Below are 21,739 nucleotides of genomic sequence, written 5' to 3'. Positions count from 1 at the left end.
CTGTGTTCCGAATTTGAAAGAGCTTTCCGAGGGGAGCCGAACGCGTACCGATCGGGTCCGAGAGGCGCCGAGACGCAGCCACTGCCGCGAATGCATTACGACGTAGTGGCGTAGGGTTGGCGATAAGGAAAAACTCGGGATAATTTTTGCGAGTTTTCTTGAAAAATAAGTTAATAACGTGTATTTTTTTTGTTTATTTTTTAACATTTAGTAGTTTTAGTTATAGTATTAAATGCCTAAATAAATAAGCTACATGTTTTAAGTGTATTAGTGTTTATTGTCTTGTAAATGGCGTACAAAGATTGAGCGTATATTAATATGACTTCACTTAGACATTTCAGACAAACCTAAGTATAATTATAATAAGGTTTAACTATTCAATGTGCCAAAAAATTAAAAACTGTTTAATTTATTTAGCTATAAGAATCAAAATCCTCAAATAAAAAGCTTTCCCAACCAACCCGCCTTCTAAAACCTTCGAAGAATTTGCCACCCAGTTAATAGTTTTTGAAGGTTATGTTGCAGTAAGCAAGAATGTTATACATAAACAGTATCAACATTTCGGTACAAAGCTTTTAATTTCTTTTAAGGGTATAGCAAAAGTCCTAGGTCGATGAACGAATAAAATATCCTTTAAATATATGTAAATTAGATAACAGTGTGGTTTAAATATAAACCACAATAAAACTCTCTAAATATTAAAGCTTTCAACTCTAAATTAAAACAAATCAACCAATAAGCTACAATAATGAAAAATCCCAATACATTTCCCGCCGCAGCCCTACCCTCGGGGCGGGGCGTCCCGATCCCTCTCGCCAGTCTGTCGCGGCCCGCCGCGGAGGCAGCACGCGATGCCTTAGCGTATTATGTTCCTCCCCGACCTACCGCGAGCCTGTATGGTTGACGACGTAGCTACCTACCTCCAGGCGCCCTCCTCGGGACAGGTGGCTACATTTTAACAACAACATATGTAATTAACAATCATATTAACAGATGTTGTGGCTAAATGTCGCTTACGCGCCGCCGCCGGGGTATTTTTGCGAGTGGATTTTGAATTTGAGTGTTGTACAGTGATGGTAAACAGATCGATCGCAGGAGATGTTGAATTGCACGTGAAATAGTTTTCCGTTAGATCTGATATGATGTTCGTTGGAAAATCGAAAATATCGGTATTAACAACGTGGTTAAATTAAAAACATTCTAACTAAATCTTATAATAAAACGCAATTAAACTGAATATTCTTAACAAATACTCTCAATAAAATATCCACATAGAAATGAGAAATCTAAATCAAAATGTTTCGCAATATTAACTAAATATAAAAAAAATAACCGTTTGTACAACCCTGACATAACTCAATCAAATTTCGAAAGTATAATCTAATTCTATAAAGAATTCGATTTTCAAATATCCAAATGTTGATAAACATCATTTCTCTTGCTACAAAACTATTCTAAAACCGGCCAGTTACATTTCATCCGAACAGCGAACGCTGGCCGAAAATAAAACTGAAACTGTTAAAGCATTCCTCCGCAAAAAAAGAAAAAAGAATCAGCGTATTGTCAACTGAAAAACACGTGTTTATAAAATGAATGACGGATCAAAATTTACAATTACACAAAACAACAAGGTGTAGTACCTAGTGTCTTACTAAACTATAGTTATTTCTAAATAAACAAATGAAGAAAATAATAAATAAAAGGTTAGATTTGTGGGATAGGTTGGTGGATGGTAAATCGATATGGTGTGGAGATGTGAACTGCAGGCGAAATACGGCATAGAGTAGCATAACGCCCATTCATGTCTGCTGCGGGTACGACCACGTGATTTCATTTCAGATTTTTTTTCTAAGATCGACATTTATCTAGTCTATGGTATGATTATCTTTTAAATGGTTCACTGGACTGTGTGTGTTATGTTAAAGCTGCCAGCTTTTCAAGTTTTTAAGAGATCGGCAGAATTAATATGAAGTTTTTGGAAAAGGATTAAAATACATTAGTATTTAAAAACATAGTGGTAAAATTATCGAAACTATCGTTGATAATGGAAATAGTTGATACAGACTAATATTTAAGTTTTCAAAAACACAGAATAAAGTACCAATTGGATGTTTAAAAAAAAAAAATAGTGAAGTGAAAAGAAAACGTGCTATACCATAAAATATAACATATTATAAACAAATTATATTTACATATCAACATAGGTTATAAACGACTTTCAAAATAGTATAATTGCGAAATAGGAATGTAACGAATGATATTAACCTAAAAACAAAATTAATTGGACACTTTTAAAAACGTGGATCCAGGAATTCCGTATAGATTGTAAAATCTGTTTGGTTTTAAGACTTTTAAGCAAGGTATGTCAAAAAGTTTTAGTCATCTGTAACATAATATTGATCTAAGAAAAACGGATAATCGGATAAAATTTATAGGTAACAATGTTAAACAAACGAAATTATTGCATTTATCAACTAGAGTTATATTTTTTTTATTTAATGTAAAATAATAAAGTTACCGACTACCGAAAGCTTGCGAAGAAAACGTGGTCATAAAGTTTGTCTTCAAAATCAACCTTCAACATATTCGATAACATATATAAAAAAGCAGACCAATGTTATTTATTAAACTCAATAATATCCAAAGATAAAGGTACACATTTATGCAATTAATCGGGTCCTCACGTTGCATTGTGAACAAAATTACCTAAAGTGCACGAAAACACCTTTAGCAAGTCTAAACAGAATCTACCCAAACCTAAGTACTCCTAATTTCAACCTTACTCAAATCTACTCAAAGTTCATAATCCAAAAAAACAATCCTAATAAGACTTTGCACAAGTTACACAAAATGCAAAGGAAATAGTAACACATCTAAGTTCAAAATGCGACTTTAGGCGTTGTTAATAAAGTTCAAAATTCAAAGTATCTAAACGCATAGATGCAGGTCTCAGCTGCAGAGTCAGCAGTATGTCCGATTGTGGAAATGGAGACACTTTAAGTGGAGATTAGCGGACCTTATCCTTAGAGCAACGAGAATTAAAGTTAGTCGTTAAGTGTTGGTAGCAACTTGAGTCTATTGAGTCTAAATTTGAAGAACTCGACTCGGTTTTACTCGAGACTCTTAATCTGAAAATTTTATAAAATTAAGATGAGTTAAACGTTATACACATGAACTAAGAGCATTTAGTAACTGGAGACGTCTTGGCTGTCATTTTCTGTACGAAACAGTCTGCCGATTTTTGCGGGGGAGGGGACGTCAAATGTATTGCTATTTCTACATGATTTGTACGTAACGTAAGTACAAATAGCCATGTCAGTCCATACACAAGTTTGCACAATTGTGCAAGTTTTTCGGCAGAGGGGTAAGCTCTTAAAGGCGACTCCAGTTAATGAATGCTCTAAGCAGATGAAGTACTTAATTGAGGTATCAAAGCTACTGAAAAGAAGGGAAGTTTTTAGAATCTACAAAAAAATATGTTCCATTAACAAATTTAACCATTGATAGTGTAATCAAATATTAATTAACGTTAATGAAATAAGAAATCATATCTAGATTTTAACAACATTATAAAAAAAAGAAATCACTATGATCTTGATCCACTCATCAGATTCAACGGCAAAAGGTCTAAAGTGGAATAATTATCTGGAAAAATTTATAATTTTTCGGTACCTAGGATTATCTACAATGGACTAAATAAATCCTAATTAGATGTATCAACTATTGATTTAACTTTAAGAGAATAAATGAAATATAACATATGTTAAATAATATCAAAAAATATCATTATGTCATAGATCAATTAACTTAAATGATATATATGGGCCTCAAAACAACATGTACTGTCTCGGTGCTAATATCGGCAGTATCAGCATTGCCTTTGCTCTATAAAACGCTGAAACAAATAAAAAAAAACAACATCTAGTCTATTCTGAAGAACAAAACCGGTACATCTGGGCCTAGTGCGGCATTCAACTTTAAAAAGCCGATCTTGATCTGATATTGATTTGACACTTAATTTTACCTTTTATTAGATTATAAAATCTTAATTTGAGAACTGTTCCAATTGTTATATTCCAACAATAATATAGTGTTAGTTTATACTTGATATACGTAACACAGTTTTGCATGTAAGGATTTTGTCAATATACTTTAACCTTTACAAGACCTTTACTACTCCTCACTGGGCTTTATCTGCCTTGAGTTCTGCAAAAAAATGGAACATGTACAATTAATTCCTCAAAAAAATACATGCAACGCATCTTGTTCGTTTACTATATGCTTAATTGCCTATACAGAATTTATTTTAGTAGTACCACTGTATATATCTTTTATGTAAATAAATGGTTAATTTAATGAATTAATATGGATAGATGATTGATTAATATGAAAAAATAATAGGCAGAAAGTTCTCGCACCAACTATTTCGACAATGACATATAATTGAAGACTTATAATTAAGTTGGTGTTATATTCATATACCTATGAGTCAATATCGAATCAAGATAAGGTTTTGAACATGAGAAAGCGCCTCCTGGCGTCGGCTCCAGGCGGAACGAATGAATGCTGACTGAAGAAAACTAAACGATTTGGTTACGGAGTAATCCAGGAAAGATCTGAATCTATACATCTCTATCTATGTTATAAAATGAATATAAAACTAAAATTAACTACAATTGAGATAAATATACCTATCAAAATTTTGCGCCTTTGGTAGGGCGCTCATCACGCAGGTAGCGTCTACCTATGTTTATTTGTGTGATGGAAATTTGTTACAGAAGTCATATTAAGTATCACAGATTTTTGGTAATACAAAAAATAATTGAGGTAAGGCGGGGTAAAACTAACATAGTTTATTTTGCTCGGGACAAGACAAACAGTATGAGGATTCCATACAAGTGATAGTCTTACCCCGATGATTACTCCTACATTACCTTAATTAAATTAATTTTGGTGAAAAATTAAAGCAACTTGTTTGAATTAAAATAAAAAACCTACTTACAAATTAGGAAAAACTACTTATAAAATTAACAACAAAATATGATTTCAACGGTAGTGACTGAACCAATAATCAATACTTACTCAAATAGTACAATAACGTTACGTTTTGGAGACGTAACAATTAATTACACCTGTCAAATAAAGCTGGAAGATTTGCTAGGAAACAAATAAAATAACTCTAATCTTACAATCTCAAATGATGATAGTTTATCTTATAATTATTTAATAATATTATATTAGCAAAACAGTATTAACAATATAAATAAATAAACAAAACATTAAAATTAAAACTAAAACTAAACTATGACGAATGACGAATTAAATATATGTGGTGGAACGAAAGGATTTCCTTTATTGCTAAAAGTTAAAAATGGGTAAAATGATCAAAAAGAAACAAAACCAATTAGACCACAGATAATCATATTAATGATTTTAATGATAATGTTTTATTCAGCAAAAATAATACAGTCTAATGAGTAACGTCAAAAAGATTAAAAACTAAAATTAAAAAACAGAAATTAAAAACTAAACTAATCTAAATTAAAATAAATCTAGAAAAGGCCTCCGCGGCATTGTGCCAATGAATGATTAGATCTATTTTTATTTTATTACGCTAAGTATAACAAAATCGTTAAACGGTCGATGGCGTTCTGAAATTAACAATAACCACCCGACCATACCTACTATTTTATCTAAAACACAATTTCGAGTATATTAATAAAATTATTGTTTAGGTTATAAAAACAAGAAAATAACTAACCTAACCTAACCAAACTAATATAAATTAGAAAATAAATAAATTTCGATAACACCAAAGCGTTTTCGGGAGAAATAGAAAAAGCAATAAAGCAAAATTAGTTCATACAGAAAAATACGAAACACTTGTAAATGTAAACAACATAAGAAACAATAAAAAAAAAACAAAGAATAATAACATTAATTAACACAAATAAAATGACACTGTGATAAACTCATATTAAACCATAACATGCTCTGAAATGAAAAACAAATGAAAATCGGTAACCGCTAGAGCACTGCTAGATGAATTCAAAATAAGAACAATGAAAAAAGAAAAAAAAAAACAAGAATACCCGGCGGCTGTTGCCGCGTCGCATCGATGTCTTACAATATACTCGATGTTACCTCATGTCGTTTCTTCTTTCTCACTCTTTCTTGCCACTCTCGGTGTTGAATGTTTTTCACTAACTGTTAATGTTGATATTCTAACCCCTATTCTATGTTAATGTTTATTGTAGACCTTCTGATTTGAAAAAAAAATTGAATTGTTTGTGGTCAGATCAGATTGTCTATAAGTCAAATGCATACACTCAAAATATGTATATAATTTGCCTATTTATGCGATGTATAAAGTTTACTACATGAGTATATGCATTTAGACTTGTTATGTGAATCAATATCTGTTTTGTCTATGGTAGATTTGTGCGTAGAATATTAAAAACAAACTGTCGCAAGAGTTCTGTCACACGCTACGTTGAGTGCTGTCAAATTGCCGCTCACACTTCAAAGAAAAGTTAATTTTAACATTGTTATAACCTACAAATAAGCAGAATAGATTTTATATAGGTTATATATTTTTATGGTTGCGCGATATCTGAGGTTATCCCGTATAAACTTGTATCAGTTCAGCCGTTTCTATTTTTAAAAGCCACTTTAACTGAAGTGAATTCGACCAACCATAGCATAAAATGTCGGAACTAGATTGAATTTTTAGTATCGAAACATAAAGGTGCGTTCAGTTTAATTTGGACTGCATATTGATTCACATAACATTTTTTGTTTTAATATCTTAATGTTAGTTATTAAATTTGTAAGTGCATGATTCCCGAATGCACTAACCCCAGGAATGTGTTGCACGTTTTTATTTTTTAATCTTTTTTTTTAACAGAAGGCAAAGGCTCCATTTGCGGGATTGGATTGATTTGATTTGCGGCTGCAAGGCGAACGTCCGTTGGTTCTAAAGTTTAAAAATGTAAAATACGGACGACTTTTAAAAAATTTGAACATCGATATTTAAAATTCGAACGTCGATAGCGTTTTGTTTTTGCTAAAAGCGTATTGCGATATCGGAAGTAGGGACAGCGGAAAATATTTTTCTTCAGCAGATATAAATAATAATGTTGTCGTCTCGTTCACTTGACCCTCCTGATCTTTTATTTATTACGTCGCCAGCGGCATTCTTATCAATTTGTGATCTTTATTTCACGGAGAGATGACTGCAAGGTATGTACAATAAACATTTTATTAGATTTAAGAAATTGATTCATATAAAAACCTACAGATTGATTGAAAATTTTTGTGAGGGCGTTTTGGAATACTGTGTAGGTAACAGCATTTTTTATAGCATCACTTAAACCAAATGCCCGATTCAAAAATATTGTAACTTGTAATATGTACAGTCACCTGCAATAATATGTTACACAAGGAAGGTTGCAAAAATATCTGACACAATCTATTCATATCAATTCGTAGAGCCATAAGAGCGTGTACATATTTTTGCGGCCTTCGAAGGGTAACATATTATTGCAGGTGACTGTACTAGCAGGTCTTTTAAATAAATACCTTAAATGGTTTATTAATCGTTTTAAAGCAAATAACCATTCATTTCTTAACAAGCTACTTTTCACAACAATTCCCACCGTCGACAACTTTCCTCGCAAGTCAAAATGTATGTAAACGCTAAACAAACCTGATCCGATGATCCCCATTCTCCCCAAGCCCGGGCTTACAAGTTGGGGAAAGTTGGGCAACGTTCGACACTTAAGATATAAGTTGGTTAAGTTACGTAAGGTCGTAACCGACGTTGTATTTGTTAGGGTGTATCCTTTTGCGAATTGTGTTAAGTGTTAGCACGTGTATGACGTATTAGGTGTTAACGTGGAAAGTTCTAGAGAATCTAGATTTGGTTTTGAATTGTGCTTTAAAATCTGTCATTTAACTAGTTTCTTAATCACTAGTTTTTTTAATTGAGGGGTATAAAGCTAGTGTGGAAAGCTGAATAAGTGTTAATTTTGAATGTGGATTTCTGTTCACCAGTGCGCCGTAGATTCAGATTCAGATTCAGATTCATATTTATTTGCAGAAAAAGGGTTAGTTACAGGTCTTAACTTTAGGTTAGTAATGATCCACCTTAATCCGCTATCTCATGACAGCATGCAAATTATTCTTAAAACTATATTCTACAGCATTCATATATATAGGTATTTACAAAGTATTACATTAATTAGCTATATACACTTATACACAATACATTTACACTAATTTATAAACAATGTCAAGTTAAAATTATGCCAAATAATAAGAAAACCTAAAATTAAAAATCAATACATATTTCATGTCATCATGTTTTTATAATTCAAAAATTCTTTCATGTTGTAAAAACAATGATCTTGGAGCCAAATTCTAAGGGTACAATTGAAATCCTTGCGTTCAAGATTCCTAATTTCTGATGGTAGATTGTTGTAAATGACAATACACATATAATACGCATTCCGTTTGTAAATTTCAGTCCTACAGCGTGGCTGGTCTAAAAGATCTCTGTAAGGTTCCCTCAAGATACCTGTAAATACCTCAGACCTTTTCTTAAAATAATTTGGAAATTTGTTAATAAACAAACATATTTTGTAAATGTACATACAAGTTAATGGAAGAATGTTAAGTACTTTAAAGATAGGCTTACAGCTACATCTTGTCCAGGCATTTGCAATTGCGCGTATACATCGTTTTTGTATCTTGAATACTCTATCGACATCCACAGAATTGCCCCATAGGATGAGGCCATAATTGAGGACGGATGAAACATAGCCATGGTAGGCCGTGAGTGCTGCTTCAACGGATACACTCTGCCTTAACCTTCTCAATGCGAAGACAAACCGGTCAAGTCTACTACAAATAGAGCCAATATGATTCTTCCAGTCAAGAAAGGAATCCATATGAATGCCCAGAAATTTTACTTTTTTGGTTTCCATTAGAGCAATACTATTAATGGTAATATTTATTGTTTATTGTTTATTGTCATTTATTGCATACATGTACATTGATGCATAGAAATACATGATGTTAAATTTAATTGAGTAGGAGTTGACCTAGATGAGTGAAATTGCATATAATGTGTTTTAGAAAAATTAAGAAGAAGATTATTATTGTCTATCCAATTATTTATGTCAGTTAAGGCGTCACCTATGTCAGCTTCATATTTACATATATTGTCATTATCACTCTTAATTATTATTGTTGTATCGTCAGCAAAAAGTATAGATTTGGGTTTCACGGCTTTGGGAAGGTCATTTATGAACAATAGGAAAAGTAATGGCCCCAAATTACTGCCCTGAGGTACTCCCGAGACAACAGTGCGGAATGTCGATCGATACACTTCTTTGTGAATCTGGTTATCCACCTCTTCCAGTCTTGTGATCTCAGTACATTGATTCCGATTCGATAGATAGGATTTAAGCCAGTCATTCGCTACACCTCTAACGCCATATGCATTTAGTTTTGCCAATAGCCTTGAGTGTTCCACAAGATCAAATGCTTTGGTCATGTCAAGGAATATTGACATAACTGGTGACTTGTTATTGATTGCTCCAGTCACATATTTAATAAAGTCAAGGCAAGCTAGTTCTGTATTACGATCCTGTCTAAAACCATATTGATCGGGATGTAGGATATCAAATTTGGTTAAAAAGTTATTTAATCTAACACAAAAGGCCTTTTCAACGACTTTTGAAATGACTGGAACTATGGTAATTGGCCTGTAGTTACTTGGGTCATCACGTTCACCTTTTTTGAACAACGGTTTTACTATGGACATTTTTAGCTGCTCAGGGAAATGGCCTTGACTAAAAGATAAATTTATTATATGTGCAAGTGGCTGACAGAGAAATATTCCAGCTTCCTTTATTATTCTAGTTGAAATACCATCAGTCCCACAAGTATTGCTATTTTTTAATGATTTTATAAGTTTGTGGACTTCAATATCATTAACAGGCATAAGGAACATTGTAGATTGATGGCTGTCTACATTAATTGTTGCCCCAGTGTTCCTGGTTATCTTAACATTACTTGCTTCTATAAAATGATTATTTAATATAGTGCAGATATCTATTGGGTTAGAGTATGTTACGTCATTGACTTTCAAATTATTTATATTAGTAGTATAATCAAAATTACATGTCTGAGAATTAATAATATTCCAGGTCGCTTTACACTTATTACTATTAGTAGAAATATATTTACTATTGCTAATTTGTTGTGACCTATATATGCACTTCCTAAGTAGTGAGCTATATTTTTTCAAAAACATTTTATTCTTAATCGACTTACTTCTACTATTTCTGAACTGATAAAACAATTGACGTTTCACCTGACATGACTTACGTATTCCTCTTGACAGCCAGATATTTTTTTGTTGGTTATTTACTTTAAATCTAATCAGAGGAAAACATAAATCATAGAAAAGACATATTAAGTCATAAAAGTAGTTAAACGCGTCTTGAGAATTATTAGAGCTAAATACTTCACAAAAAGATAAGGCCTTGATGCTGTCATAAAATTTCCGCACGTTGTCACTACAATAGTCTCTCCTAAACTCATACCATGTCGCATAAGTTTTGATCTTGTTGATGTTTAAGATAATAGACTGTGCCATTTCATGATCGGATAGATTGAGCCTGTGGGTGTCAGATTTAACTTGGACCATGTTACTGGCGATCTGGTCAATACAGGCGTTAATTCTAGTTGGTGTTTTTATGTGCAGTGTAAAGTTATGGGTCCTTAGTAGACTAACCAGCTCATTTGTAACTGAGCTGTGTTTTAATGTGTCTAAGTTCCAGTCACCACAAACCACAATCCTTTTCTTAGGAAACTTTAAAGCTAAGTAATGTAACAAATTTTCAAGTTTATAGAGGAAAAGATTAATATGAGATTGCACTTGCTTTGGTATTCTGTAAATTGTAATGACCAGTAGATTCGCACTTTTAATTTCCACACCACAACACTCAAAATAGTAGTCAGTTGCTAACTTTGCCGGAAACTCAATTGATTTTGCTTCCAGTCTCTTTCTGACCAAAATTGCTGTGCCACCTCTGCTATTAATTCTGCAATAAGATGATGCTAATTTAAAATTACTGAGTCTTACATTTTGTTCACAACCTATTTTAACAAAAGTTTCACTAAAACAGATGACATCAATGTCTTGATTCTTACTTTGAAATTCATCCAGTGTAATTTCAAGAATATTAAGCTTACTCAATAGACCACATATGTTTTGATGAAACACCATACATTTATTAGAAGAATTTCCATTACTTGTAGTTGTTACGAAAAAAATCAGCCGGTGTTGAATGAACTAATGAATCAGATTTAGTTTTATTATTATTTGGCGTTAGCATAAGATGATTTTCTTTATTAGATGTCAACATTTCATATAGATCATGGAATATTGTTCTCATTCCCTTATTATTTAGACGACCAGAGTGACTCAAAAACATATCAGAGTCATAGGATAAGTTACAATTACTATCAAAAATAAATGCATAGTTATATCTATTTATGTCAGAGTACATTAGATTATTAAAAATTTCAATTCTTTGGTTGAATATACTAGAATAATTATTACATTTAAAAGTAGGGGCACATATAATTATATTGGTATGGCAAATTTTTTCTAGGCATGTTCTGATGTAAGAAACCAAGGTTGAATAATTTTGAGAATTTTTAATATCCTCCTCACCTATGAAAATAACACAATAGTCACTCAATGTGTAACGTTGTAACTTTTTGTCAAGATCTTTTAGTAAAACTTTGATGCCAACCCCCTTTGTAAGGTAATGACAAATTTTATACAAATCGCCTAAGTAAAAATTTGCTATATTAAGTAACTTATTAAAGCCATTTGAGCTGTAAAATTCACACATAGACTACCGTGTACAACAAAGGATCTGCATATTAAGTTTATTTTACATTTATATTAAGTATTTCTTATACCAAGCGTCTTAACACATGTAAATACCTATAAGATTAATTTATAAGGGTCGATAAAAATAATACAGTATAATGAGTAACATAAAAATATTAAAAACTAAATTTATAACTAAAATTAAAAACTACCTAAAATTAAAAATTAACTAAAATTAAAAACTACCTAAAATTAAAAACTAAACTAATCTAAACTAAAGTAAATCTAAAAAAGGCCCCCGCGGCATTGGGCCAAAGATGCTCGCAGCATTCCCTCGCTGAATGGCAATACTAATGCGTTGCGAGAGAAAGCTGCCAGCTCTCTGGTCACCGGTGGTATCGGCCAGCTTTTTCGACAGTTCTTTAAAAAGAACATGAGCGCTTGGACCCCACGGCCCCAGTGTCTCGACACCGAATGCCACAAAATGGTATTGGGGGCCGAGACCTTGATACTTTGAAAACTTTTTGTTTTCAGCCGCCTCGGCAGCCGCCCCAGCCCTGGTCGAAGTTCTTGGTAGATGGGACGGTGCCAGTGTATCGACGCATGTGGCGTCCCAGACTAGCACCCGTCCCATCTTCCACGGGACCAGGGACATACCGTCCGGTCTCTTGCCGTCGTCCCTCAAAACGCCGTTAGGTTCGAGGATAGCTGGCGCATTGAAGGTGGCAAGAGACCGGCGGATGATATCATTTAGGGCAGCGTGCCTGGAGAGGCGAATAGACAAATCTTATTATGCTTAGTTTCTTGCTCATTAAATTCTGCAGTCGTGAGACTCGTGAGGTCGGCTGCAGTCGTCGGCATCTCCGGGTGGCTATCCGGAACAGGTGTACTCTTGAGACAAGTTCCAGGATCTATGCAATGGTTAATATGGTTATTTACTTTTTCATGCTCTTGATTACAACCATTTTCGCTGGCATCTAGACTCAAGTTAATTTTAGTTGATTTCAAACTTTTTTTCCCATTTTTTCCAGAACTTAGGGTACTATTTGACTGACAGATGTGTGTAAGTGTGTTGATTTTTTTAGTACACTCGTCAATATTAGTAAGCCCTTAAGAGATGCATATAGGGTTATTGCGTCAGTTTACCGTCCAGTGCATTGACATAGATATCTAGGGACTGGCTTTACGGGCAATAATAATAGCCACAGGGGCCAGTACAGCGGTGTGAAACCGCTACAACGCGATTGGTTGATGAGTTCGCATCACGCGCGCGATTGGTTGACGAGTTCGCATTACGCGCGCTATTGGTCGCAACTAGTTGCGTTAGACTGCACGATTGGCTGGAATTCGTGAGTAACACCGCTGGACTAGTACCATTTTGAGTGCCCCATTAGCCCGCCCTCAGATATTATACGTCAATGGTCCAGTGCCTTTGGCGTAGTTGCTACAGAATTGCGTATAATTTGAATATATGCCTATATATTCAAGAAATGCGTATAATTTGAATATATACCTGTATATTCAAATGATACGCAATTCTTTAGCGACTACGCCAAGTGGACGGAAACAGGCACTGGACGGTGAACTGACGCAATGACCCTACTTACTTGAGAAAAGTTGACTCATGCTGCCGTGTTCGAACTTCAAGATATTCACAAGAGACGACACGTACTAGATCCATTCTAGATACGTTATAGTTTAGATATCAACTAGTTCACTTTTGCAGCGCAATTCGGGCTACCAATGTCACTTTTACGTTAGATAGAGTAAGATATCTATTAGATGTGAATTGGATGTCTAAGTCATATCCTGTGGAAATCGTTCAACAGTATCTCCAGAAACGCGCAAATGTCAAATTTGACAGGTTAGATCTTAAACATATCGTTATCGTATCTTGGTGATGTCTAATATGTCTATTTCAAAATCCGAATCGGGCCCATGTTATCGTGTTCGAGTGGTCTAGGCATCTGCCGCGAATGCAGAGGACGCTGGTTCGATTTCAGCCATCAGGCGAGCCGTATGCTTGTTTTAGACCGAATAGTATTAACTTAGTGAAATGAGTGCATTTTTGTGGATGTCCTATCCCACCAGATTAAACCTCCCCGTGATATGGAGCAGATGTCAAGGCCGCAGATGGGCTGGCACCGCCTCAACACGGTTTGGCACACGGGCCTAACGTTTATTTGTCACATTTAAACTTGCCGTTTTACTTTTTACGGCAGTTGCCTGGTTAGTAATGAGATGAGGTTGTGCTGGTTTTGTTGAGCTTTGGTTGACTGTTGTATTAGTGAGAAGTGCTTTAAGCAACGTACACATGGCCACTTTCAACTAAAGTAAGCCCCTAAGCAAACAAGGTATTTACAAATACTAGTAGGTTTACATTGAGATATTATTAGTAAGTATAGAGATTGTAGAGAAGCCATACCAAATAATCAAATCGTCGCAACCACAACCTGTACCACGTGACTAAAACGTAAGTGCCGTAAAATTCATGGCGCTTACGCGTTTAGGTCGCGAGATCCACGCTCCGCTTCTATGGATTTTTGTCAAAAAAACAATAACTCGTGGGCAAAAATACTGGTTGTCTATGCCGGTTCCATACGTAGTAAATAGTTCAATGAATCGACCAAGACGTGACGTTAGTAGCTACTAGATGAGTACCGTCTAGCTGCTCACCTTATAAAAAATTGGCCACGAAATGTGAATCTATAGTACCTATTAGCATTCTCAGCCAGTAAACCATTAGGTTAAATAGAAATAGTTAAATGGTTTTAGTTTCTAAAACCAATCAAAAATTTATTGCTTGGTTGGTGTAGGTAAATATTTCTCAGTTTTTTTTATTAGCCTACTTTGGTGTCCCCTTGCTGGGCAAAGGCCCCTCGTTGTCTCCACTCGACCCTGTCATCGGCATTTTCTCACCATTTGGGGTAGAATGCGTCCAAGTCGTCCCGCCATCTCCTTTTCGGTCTGCCTGAACCCCGGTCTGCACCGTATATGGTGTCCCGTGGGTCATTCTCTGTAACCATTTTGGCCCACCTTTCTGGGAGTATGAGACAGACATGTTCAGCCCAGTCCCACTTAAGCTAAGCGGTCTTGACTCCTACATCATCATCATTTCTCAGTTTTAATGTTATTTTGTAGCTGTTACGAAAGCGTCGCAAATTGTGGTGTCACATATATATTTCAGTAGGAATCGTACAGAGGCCCAAAGAGGTTTAAAAGAGGCCATTTAAAACATCTACAGTCACCTACAATAATATGTTACTCTTCGACCGCAAAAATATATGACACGCTCTTCTTGGTCGTGACCTCATGTCTGAGGGACGTGACTCCTATGTGGTATTCTTCCTATCACTGCTCTCCAGGCCTCTCGATCTTCGGCCATCTGCATCGTTGCCTGGAGCGAAACCTGGGTAATATTTTGGACCTCATCTGACCATCTACTGGGTCCTGACCCTCTACTCCTTCGTCCGTCGACACTCCCGGTAATAATGCGCCTTTCTAGCGTGTCCGCTCTTATGGCTCTACAAATAAGATTGTGTCAGATATTTTTGCGGCCTCCGTTGTGTAATTATTATTGCAGGTGACTGTACATCGATGAAAGACGACTTGTCGTTCGTTGACAAACATTAACAACGAATTAGTTCTCACTGTAGGCGTTCCTACTTAGTCACAGATATTTATATCTGTCAAAAACACAATGACATTGACAGTGTACGCGGTGTCAAGGCCGGGCTACTGACATATGACAGTTGGCAGTGGAAATCTGCCAGTTGCCAAGTTGGTTGAATCGTTTTTGTTTCGTCTAGATTCACGGAAATCCTTAAATAACACCATTCATTTATAGTACACTTAAGAGTAATGATAAATAGGTCGCTTTTTATAAAAATAACACGTTTATGCAGTGGTGTTTGTGTCTAGGACAGGACTACTAATTTCAGAGGGCCTCCCGCGAACATTAAAGTTCGCATAATTCGGGCATCTTTCTGTTTTATTCCAATAAAGGAGTAGGTACTTAGATTGACAGAGATATTCGAAATTTACTAACCTCGATTTTCGCGTTTATAGCCCTGGCAGCCGATTTTGGGATCAATTCGGTCTTGCAAATCAGTTAAATGCGTATTTCTCAGAGACCGTTTGACTAGATACCTAAAATTTGGAACAGTTATTGAATATCATTTCGCTGTTTTCCACAGATTTACGAGTGACAAAATCGAGCGCTAAAATTCAAAAATTTGCCCTCAGAACACCTAGTGTAAATTTCATTTGATAGCATGACGTAACATACGTGTCATGTATGGGATTTTGAGTTTCCAAAACCTCCCGCTTGGTGCGCTGTTCTAAATCCCATACAAAAATAGACATAACGCAAACGCGAACGCTCGTCACACTATACGATATACAGTCACTAGGGGTTCTTGGTACCGATAGTAACATCATAAAGAAAGCACTATGGTTTCTAAATTGCCACGTAGCAATGTCAATACCAGACGTCTTGAAGCAGGTACGATAATTCCTATCTTCGCCTGTGTCTGACGGCCCGGTATCATCGATTACATCGAATGTGGCTTTTGCGGTGTTTTTAGAAAACCGCCCAAGTACGAGTCGGACTTGCGCACGAAGGGTTCCGCACCATTAGGCAAAAAACGGCAAAAAAACACGTTTGTTGTATGGGAGCCCCACTAAAATATTCATTTTAGGTATACCATAGTCTAATAAAACATGGTCTTCTATTCCCAGAGTGACACAGGCCTACGTCACAATAACATGGCCGCTATATATAGCGCTATCGCATATTATCATATAGCGCTGTCGCATGATGACGTAGGCTTGTGTCAGTTAGGTGACCTAGAAAAGACGGGAGTGGAGTACCAGGCGGAGTATATTATTATACCATGAGGTATACTGTTTTTAGTATTTGTTGTTATAGCGGCAACAGAAATACATCATCTGCGAAATTTTCAACTGCCTGGCTATCACGGTTCATGAGATACAGCCTGGTGACAAACAGACGGAACGGAACCTTAAAAAAGTAACGCTTTAGTATACATTTGTGTAATATAATTATGCGCGTGCATATGAGATAGAAACAAGCGGGTCAGTGTACGGAATTCCTAGTGCGAAACGTCTCTTCTTTAAGCCCCCTGATGCTAGAGTATGGTCCTCCCTCCTCGCGTCGTGTTCCTCATTGCTGAGGCTCGTCAAATCCCCGTGGAAGCAGCTTCTCTTTAACGGTGTCCTGCCATCTGTGCCTGTTCTTGGCATCGTGAAGCGCGACATGCAGTTGGGTGTCCAGGGTAGAACGGACTTGATCTGCCCACCTTGTTGGGCTACGGCCTCTAGGGGCCCGATTTGGATTTTGAAATAGACATCTATTAGATATGTTGTAGACATCACCAAGATACGATAACGATATGTTTAAGATCTAACCTGTCAAATATGACATTTGCGCGATTCTGGAGATACTCTTGAACGCTTTCCTCAGGATATGACTTAGAGATCCAATTCACATCTAATAGATATCTTACGCTATCTAACGTAAAAGTGACATTGGTTGCCCGAATTGCGCTGCAAAAGAGAACTAGTTGATATCTACACTATAACGTATCTAGCATGGATCTAGTACGTGTCGTCTCTTGTGAATATCTTGAAGTTCGAATACGCCAGTAGGTCGTTTGCCATCAACCTTGAAGATTATGACCTTCTTGGCTATGTGATCGAAAAACTCAAGTATCCTCCAACATATGGCTGAGAGTCTGGTTTTGATGTTGAGTTCGCTTAATATCGACCTATTTGTGCGGAAAGCAGACCAAGGTATCTGCAGCATCTTCCTTCAGCATCACACCTCGAAAGTATCTATGTGTAGAGTATGGTAGAAGTAGCTAATACCACACTTCACCTTTGCTGCATTCTATTTATGATAGCAATGATGCAATGTTAAGTGCATTACCATTCAGACGTGCACAAGAATTCCCAGTTTGCGTGAAATTCTAATAGATCAGGTCCGTCTCAATAATGGACTGTGTGGAATGAATAAATAACTAACACTGTGATTATTTTACTAACGATGACTTAACGCATTCACTGCCAACGTTTTCGTAGCGCTACGCTTGTAGTAGATTCTAGCGTTTTCCCGCTTTGTAAAGGAAAGCGACTTATGAACAGAGAACTCGCGGGTTCCCACAGCACTCAATGTATTGAGAAACAGTCTTAAGAGGATAGTGGAGATATTGACATTATTGATAATATTTTTACATATAATTTCATGTATATTAAATAACCACAGTCCCTTCGTTTGATTTTTCGATTTTTTTATCCATTTAGTTCCATAGACTTGTATAGTTCTGGAAGGGGTGCAAAGTTTCAAGAAACAAGTGCGAGTCGGACTCGCGCACGAAGGGTTCCGTACCATAATGCAAAAAAAAAAAACAAAAAAAAGCAAAAAAAAAAACGGTCACCCATCCAAATACTGACCACTCCCGACGTTGCTTAACTTTGGTCAAAAATCACGTTTGTTGTATGGGAGCCCCATTTAAATCTTTATTTTATTCTGTTTTTAGTATTTGTTGTTATAGCGGCAACAGAAATACATCATCTGTGAAAATTTCAACTGTCTAGCTATCACGGTTCGTGAGATACAGCCTGGTGACAGACGGACGGACGGACGGACGGACGGACAGCGAAGTCTTAGTAATAGGGTCCCGTTTTACCCTTTGGGTACGGAACCCTAAAAACCGTCACCGCTAGTTTGACAGCTGAAATAAATGGCGCTATAGTTGGCTGTGGCGTATGCGTTGCGGTCATTGGATTGCCAAAAGTCAACTCTTCACAACCAGAATTGTCGCATAATGTACAGAGCTGTCACCATCTACATCAGCGGTCAAATACGAAGCGCGAATTTTCCTCAAACTTACCCATCTTATATAGTTTTAGTTTTACGAATAGGACATTGCGATTTGTACGAAATACTAAAATCACCCAAAAGCTCCAAAGATAATGTATATTTTGTTTTCACGTTTATTTTCGGCCAGTCGCGAGGCAAAAAATAAATAGAGGAAAACGTTAGGTTAGATACCTCTGATCTCAAACTTTCACGTTATTTAAAAACACTCTACACACGTATAAATACGGTTTAAATTTGGTATACATTTGTAGTAGTTATAAGAGTTTGCTGAAGTTAAGCGTCAAATGAGTTTGAAATTCGAATAAGCTGCCAGTCTTGAATGTAACGGAACGTTGACAACATTCTATTTTTGGAAATGTTTTTATTTTAACGGTGATATTGTTTATGACATTAATAATTCGTGGCAGGTATAATTTGAATATGTTGTACCCTGACTTAGCATAGTCGCGCTACCCCCTCTGCGGTATACGCATACGGTAATTTTACTCCATGTTCGAGTCGAAAGTGTCTTTGTGTGACGTCCGTGTCTTTGAACGGACCAATCACGGCACGGGACTTCGCTCACTTCGTCCCGCGCACCCCCGCATTTTTGGCATCATCGGTTGCATGAAATAATTGGTCTAAACTCGGTCTAGAGGATTCCTAGTCTATGGTTGTATCAAACCGGACAAGTGCGAGTCGGACTCGCCCGCCGAGGGTTCCGTACTTTTTTAGTATTTGTTGTTATAGCGGCAACATAAATACATCATCTGTGAAAATTTCAACTGTCTATCACGGTTCATGAGATACAGCCTGGTGACAGACATACAGACAGTGGAGTTGGAGTTGAGACGGACGGTGAGTGGAGAGTGTGCTAGTGCTTCTTCACTGAAAAACTAATGTCTCAAACGGTTTGTCAAATCTAACAAATCCTTAATAATCGTTTGTTCCTATCTGTCATTTCGACATTTCGTTTTGTAGGAGGTCGCCAAATTTAAGGGGCTACCCCACGCCAATGACCTTCGATCTGAATCTCTTAGTTTTGTAATATTTTTTGTAGCTTATTATATTAACAGCAACGGCTTTAAGCAATATAGTATCCCATATTTACTTCAAAGTTCATTGTCTTCGATATATTTGGCGTCAAAGTTGAAAAATTTTAGGCTAAAAAACTGGTTTTCTGGCCATAACTTTTGTGTTAATCAGTTTAAAATTAAAACCCTGGACACGTTTTTCGAGACGTCAAAGACGAACCCAAATATATAGATTTCGTACATAAAAGATCCTTCACTGCAAACTAGATACGAAAAAAGTGTTTTTTTAGACAATGTTTAAAAAAATCATAAAAAAATAAGTATTCATTTCTTTCAAAATTCGGTGGACAGAACCGGAGATAAAAGATTGAAAAACCGATAACCGTTTGTCTTATAATTCTATCTGTAGTGCAAAAAAAGGAGATACGATTCAAAACATGTCAAAAATCGATGAAAACTTCGGGGCTACCCCCTTAATGAATAAGGGGGGTAATTGCCGAGAAACTCATTCATATGGGCCAAGATTCAATCTTATACATAAAAGGTAAAACTACGAAGAAACACCTATGAGGTACTTATTCTCGCTCGAAATCCTAATAACGATAACGCCTCCTAGCGTAGTCGGTAGTGACCCTGCTTTACGAAGCAGGAGGTCCCGGGTTCGAATCCTGGTAAGGGCATTTATTTGTGTGTTCATCACAAATATTTGTTCCTTAGCTATGGATGTTTTATATGTTTATAAGTATTTATTTATATGTGTATATTATATATATCGTCGTCTAGTACCCACAACACAAGCCTTATTGAGTTTACTGTGGGACTAGGCCGATCTCTGTAAAATTGTCCTAAAAACAAAAAAAAATGCTAATGCCCAATAGATGACACTGTGCTTTATGTATTGGGACAAAGACGAGCATACGTACGTCTATCTTAAATACCTAAAATCATGAAGCTAAGACGCCGGCACCCTTTATACGTATGTCTTATAGACTAATAATGCGTCGTCATCACTACATTTCAAACATAATTTCTGCTTTTCCATTACACAATTTACAGTAAAGGGCCATAAAGTTTGCACATCGGAATTTCGGCTTCGTAGAGCGTTGTCTCTTTCATTCTCGTTGCCTCCAATATTCTCTTTCTAAATACCGATGTGCAAACTTTATGGCCCTTTACTGTACACAAGTTTATACTATGCGCAGCCTAAAACCGCAGCTTAAACGCACCCTGCGCCCTTACAATACATATTTATCTAACAGGCCATCGAAAACTAATCGTATATCTCCCGCGTTAAGCGCAGCAGATGCCCTGACCAAAATTGCCGGCCGAGCTATCAATATCCAGCTAATTGAATATTATACAGTATGTGCCGAAAATCTGCCGTAATATGTGGTTTCCCTGCTAGCGCAGGACAGCCAGTGCAGTTGCAGAACTAAATATAGTGTGCCTGTTTTAGCCGCGAGCTCGCGCAACGTCGCGTTAGAGGGAGACGGGTGTTCTATTATCGGAAAAATTGTGGCGCGCTCTAGACGCTGAGGGCTTGGACGAAAAAGCGTTGCGTCACGGTTGCCGTTTTCTTTGGGTGTTTTTTTAATTGTGTTCTTATTGAACTATAGTTCGTTTTTTTGCATTAGAAAAAGACTACGCGATCTTGACGAGTCTTTTAATTCAAACACGCTTTTTTTAAATCAGTAACTATTACTTATGAAAGCAAAATAATGTAAATAATCGTATATGATTCATAATTGTTACATATTTTATCAATGTCTATGATGGGTTAGTGTAAAATCAGGATGCAATTTCAAGATTGATGTAAAACGCGTTGTATTGGGTTGTCGCTACGCGTGTTTTCTTTGGAATGTTTTTAACCGACTTTAATTCAAGAAGAAGGAGGTTTTGTATTCGGAT

General features: G+C 36.2%; 1 protein-coding gene across 1 annotated transcript in view; it reads left to right on the top strand.

Moving 5' to 3' along the window:
• The first annotated feature begins 647 nt into the window (after positions 1–647).
• LOC134801524 (nuclear factor 1 X-type) overlaps positions 648–21,739 on the top strand; it is a 79,506-nt gene continuing 58,414 nt past the window's right edge. Inside the window, exon 1 of the mRNA XM_063774135.1 lies at positions 648–944. Within this exon, the coding sequence (XP_063630205.1) occupies positions 867–944 (78 nt within the window). The 5' untranslated portion in view covers positions 648–866. The remainder of the gene's footprint in view (positions 945–21,739) is intronic.

Source organism: Cydia splendana, chromosome 22 (genome assembly GCF_910591565.1).
Source record: "Cydia splendana chromosome 22, ilCydSple1.2, whole genome shotgun sequence".
In the NCBI taxonomy this organism is placed as follows: domain Eukaryota; kingdom Metazoa; phylum Arthropoda; class Insecta; order Lepidoptera; family Tortricidae; genus Cydia; species Cydia splendana.
Note: the sequence above shows the minus strand (reverse complement) of the source record. Positions and strands in the feature narration are given on the sequence as shown.